The 4,137-nt window shown below is 47.2% G+C and overlaps 1 protein-coding gene across 7 annotated transcripts in view; it reads left to right on the forward strand.

Moving 5' to 3' along the window:
* LOC147271618 (NACHT, LRR and PYD domains-containing protein 12-like) overlaps positions 1 to 3,661 on the forward strand; it is a 32,977-nt gene extending 29,316 nt beyond the window's left edge. For all 7 annotated transcript variants that reach the window (XM_086202798.1, XM_086202808.1, XM_086202815.1 and 4 more), the window contains 2 exons: positions 1,163 to 1,336; positions 1,781 to 3,661. In XM_086202798.1, the coding sequence (XP_086058924.1) occupies positions 1,163 to 1,336; positions 1,781 to 1,808 (202 nt within the window). In that variant the 3' untranslated portion in view covers positions 1,809 to 3,661. The remainder of the gene's footprint in view (positions 1 to 1,162; positions 1,337 to 1,780) is intronic.
* The last annotated feature ends 476 nt before the right edge of the window (positions 3,662 to 4,137 follow it).

A 4,137-nucleotide genomic window follows, 5' to 3' on the forward strand; every position in this document is an offset into this window, starting at 1 on the left:
CTGTGACAACAAAACATGTTCTTAATGAAGAGATTTGAGCTGATGTTCAAGCCACATGAAGGTCAGTTTTATTCTGGAGGGTCGATCGTTGCCTGATCAGTGAGCAACCGGCCGTCTGACATTTGGAGGAATTTCAAACGCTCAGAAGTGTCGGTCAGCGTCGTCGTGATCTCCAACAGTGGAAGCAGAGCTACCAGCCCTTTCTCCAACCTCAGGTCACCTGACACTTATACAGTGATGTGCCACATCACGGAGGCAGGTTGGTTGCTATGGCAACAGCAGGAATGCCTGTCAACGACTGCTGTGAATCTGTTCTTTATAAATAGTCACCTTCCAAACCTCCCTCAGTGGTAACCATGGAGCAGTGGGACGTCACTCAAGAAGTGATGGTCAACTTCAGCACGAGTGCCTGAGTCCAATGTGTTGTTTTCCTGACCTCCAGCCTGGATTTCCAGTTGTTTCCAGGCAGCAGCAGCGTTTGCTGCCGCCTCCATAAAAAGGCTCCAGCCACCCAGAGGTGTCTGCCTGCTTCGTGCAGCGGCTCCAAGCACTTCTGGTTGAACACCATCTCTCTTTGATGTGGGTGGGGACTCGTCACCATGGTAACACAGTGGAGGAGGAGCTTGTTCCTGTGGTTCATCCTTAACTATGAATGTGTGATAGATTCTCTAGTAATGGAGAAAGAAGCGTTTTATCAGAGGGTAGTGAGAAGGTGAACTCCTGTCGTGAGTGACGGGACTCAACAACCTGCACGCAGTCATGACAGTGAAACAGCAGAAACCTTCCTGATCAAAGCAGGTCACCAGAGAGAAGTCAGAACAAAGACTGGAGGAGGAAGTGTTCCATTTGTTGGTGAAGACCAGAGGAACTTGACAAAGCAGCTGCTGGTGTGGGAAGCAGTGAGAGCAGATGGACAGAATCCAGCTGTTTGTCAACAGTTCCTCTGGAATATCCTGCTGGTAGTAGATTACTGAGGCCTGGTAGCTTTGTTCCTGAGGAAACTGTCACTGTGACGGTGCAGTTGGACCACAGCCTTTAGCCTGGCACTGCTAAAGCAACTATAAACACCTCACTAACTTGGAGTGAAGACCATCAACATCTGAGAGGTTCAGGTTCCAGGATTTGGTAGAACAGTGAATGAACTCTGTTCTCTTAACTGCAGCCTTTTAGGTTGTGGGATCAGAGAGGAAGGTTTTACTTCTCTGGCCTCGGCTCTGAGCTCCAACCCCTCCCACCTGAGAGAGCTGCACCTGAGCCTCAATCATCCAGGAGGCCCAGGAGTGGAGCTGCTGTCTGCTGGACTGAAGGATCCTCACTGGAGGCTGGAGACTCTCAGGTAGGAACATAGAAGCAGAGCTTCAGAACAACAATAAAGGTTCTCCCCAGAACTTCCTCAGAACCGTTTTAGTCATATTTGCTTTGTTCTCTGGTGTTTGATCAGACTTGAGACCAACTGGAGGAGGCCCTCAGGGAGATGTTGGGCCCCAAAGTGACATCAAAATATTTCAGACATGATGGACAGTTTCACAAAATACTGATTATTTCTAGTTTGTTTCATTCATAACTGTTACAGTGAAATACTATAAACCAGCACATCTAAAGTTCACTGCAGTTTGAAAAGACAATGTCCCTGAAACGTGGGTGCAGAGTGACTTCCTGCAAGGTGGTGCCTGAGGCCTCCATCAGAACCTCCTGTGTTTTTAAACTGTCCAGCTAAGGTGAGCGTTTGCTTCCTGCTGAGGCTCATAACCACCACTTCTTTGTGATTTCTTTTCTCCAGTCTTGAGCCACGAGCCTGGTGGACTTGAAGGTGCTTCAAATGTGGAGTTTGTCTCCTGAAGGACGAGCTACTTGAGTGCGTCCTTGCTGGTCTCTCCCTGCCCAGAAAAGGAGTGTTGAGTTTCCCTGTGCAGCTCCTGAGCCCAACCAGTGGAGGTTGATTCCCTGAGGCTCAGTTCCCCAGACAGCTTCAAGATTCAGGCCTTCTCAACTTTTCCAGATGAAGGTTGTTCCTGATTGTCTCCTGTTTGTATTCCTGCTGACCCCTGACCCTGGTAACCCTCCTGATGAAGGTTGTTCCTGATTGTCTCTTGTTTGTATTCCTGCTGACCCCTGACCCTGGTAACCCTCCTGATGAAGGTTGTTCCTGATTGTCTCTTTTGTATTCCTGCTGACCCCTGACCCTGGTAACCCACCTGATGAAGGTTGTTCCTGATTGTCTCATGTTTGTATTCCTGCTGACCCCTGACCCTGGTAACCCTCCTGATGAAGGTTGTTCCTGATTGTCTCTTGTTTGTATTCCTGCTGACCCCTGACCCTGGTAATCCTCCTGATGAAGGTTGTTCCTGATTGTCTCATGTTTGTATTCCTGCTGACCCCTGACCCTGGTAACCCTCCTGATGAAGGTTGTTCCTGATGGTCTCATGTTTGTATTCCTGCTGACCCCTGACCCTGGTAACCCTCCTGATGAAGGTTGTTCCTGATGGTCTCTTGTTTGTATTCCTGCTGACCCCTGACCCTGGTAACCCTCCTGATGAAGGTTGTTCCTGATGGTCTCTTGTTTGTATTCCTGCTGACCCCTGACCCTGGTAACCCTCCTGATGAAGGTTGTTCCTGATTGTCTCTTGTTTGTATTCCTGCTGACCCCTGACCCTGGTAACCCTCCTGATGAAGGTTGTTCCTGATTGTCTCTTGTTTGTATTCCTGCTGAGCCCTGACCCTGGTAACCCTCCTGATGAAGGTTGTTCCTGATTGTCTCATGTTTGTATTCCTGCTGACCCCTGACCCTCCTCACCCTCCTGATGAAGGTTGTTCCTGATTGTCTCATGTTTGTATTCCTGCTGACCCCTGACCCTGGTAACCCTCCTGATGAAGGTTGTTCCTGATTGTCTCTTGTTTGTATTCCTGCTGACCCCTGACCCTGGTAACCCTCCTGATGAAGGTTTCTGCTGCATTCAAAGAGAACTTCTTGACATGAACTTTTTTATAGACTTTACAACGACGTTAAAATGAAGCAGATGTTTGATTCCCAAGAACTCAGGTTGTCAAAGGTTGTTGAAGCTGAGCTGAAACGAATCCTTTGGGCCAGCAGACGTTCTCTTTTCTATCCATGTTAGAATTAAATAGATGAGGACTCCCAACTCCTTGAACCGTTGAGCAAAGGAAGTCAGAAGTGAGGTTCATCTTGAAAGAGTACCAAACTCCATGTGACGTTAAAGGGAGACAGGATTCAGGTCTGTCCTCCTCAGCATGGATGAGGACTGCAAGGTAGTGATTGGATGATGATCCCTTAAGGAGTGAACTGACACACTACACTAACTGTGTCGGCACTGTTTTGACACAGTGTTGGCCACTCAATAGCGACCCCTGCAGGAGTTCTCAATCATTGCAGGTAAACAAACTGAAAAAAGATGGAAAAGCTTCCATACTGCTAACCCAACATCAGCCTGTGAAATAACATTTAATCGCTCATCCTTTCCTTCAAATATCATCTCATCATTGTAGAATTTCATTTGTTCAATTTGTTTGTGTAAATGCTAAAATGAGTCGCTATGTAAAATGGAGCAAATTTGTCTATAAAAAAATTCAGAACTGAAATTTTCAACTTCTCTATGGAATTTTGTGAACTTAAGTGTTGAATCATATAAAATAAAAGACTAAAAAGTGATTCATTTCTGCATTTTTATTGAGGAACACAAGTTCTGTCAGGTCCATTCATGTCAAGAAACAATGGGATGATAATGTGCTTGATTGTTTATTCTAGCACAAACTGGCGGTACGGCTCTGTTCAGAGGAGTCCCCTGAGAATTTTTCATGAGCACCATGAAACAGGGGACCAGCAGCATGAGGGAAGGTTCTCCCAGTTTAAGACTGGAAGAGCAAACATACCCCCGTGAACAGAGCAGCAACATGACATGGAACAAACTATGCCATGTATTCACGACAAGGTGGAGCTGGGGAGGTGGAGGGTAGCAAGTTGCGAGCAGGAGCAATTGTACAGGAAATGGCAGCAGATAGCAGCAGGCAGAGCAGCATAGCCAGAAGCTAGCAGAGCGGTCGTTGAGGCCGGGTGACATTTAAGTTGAGAGGGGTCAATCAGAAGCGAGGGATTTGATCAGCTGATGCGAAGCAGCTGTA

The sequence above is a fragment of the Aulostomus chinensis genome, chromosome 1 (genome assembly GCF_037954235.1).
Source record: "Aulostomus chinensis isolate RoL2024-O1b breed Wild chromosome 1, RoL_Achi_v1.0, whole genome shotgun sequence".
In the NCBI taxonomy this organism is placed as follows: domain Eukaryota; kingdom Metazoa; phylum Chordata; class Actinopteri; order Syngnathiformes; family Aulostomidae; genus Aulostomus; species Aulostomus chinensis.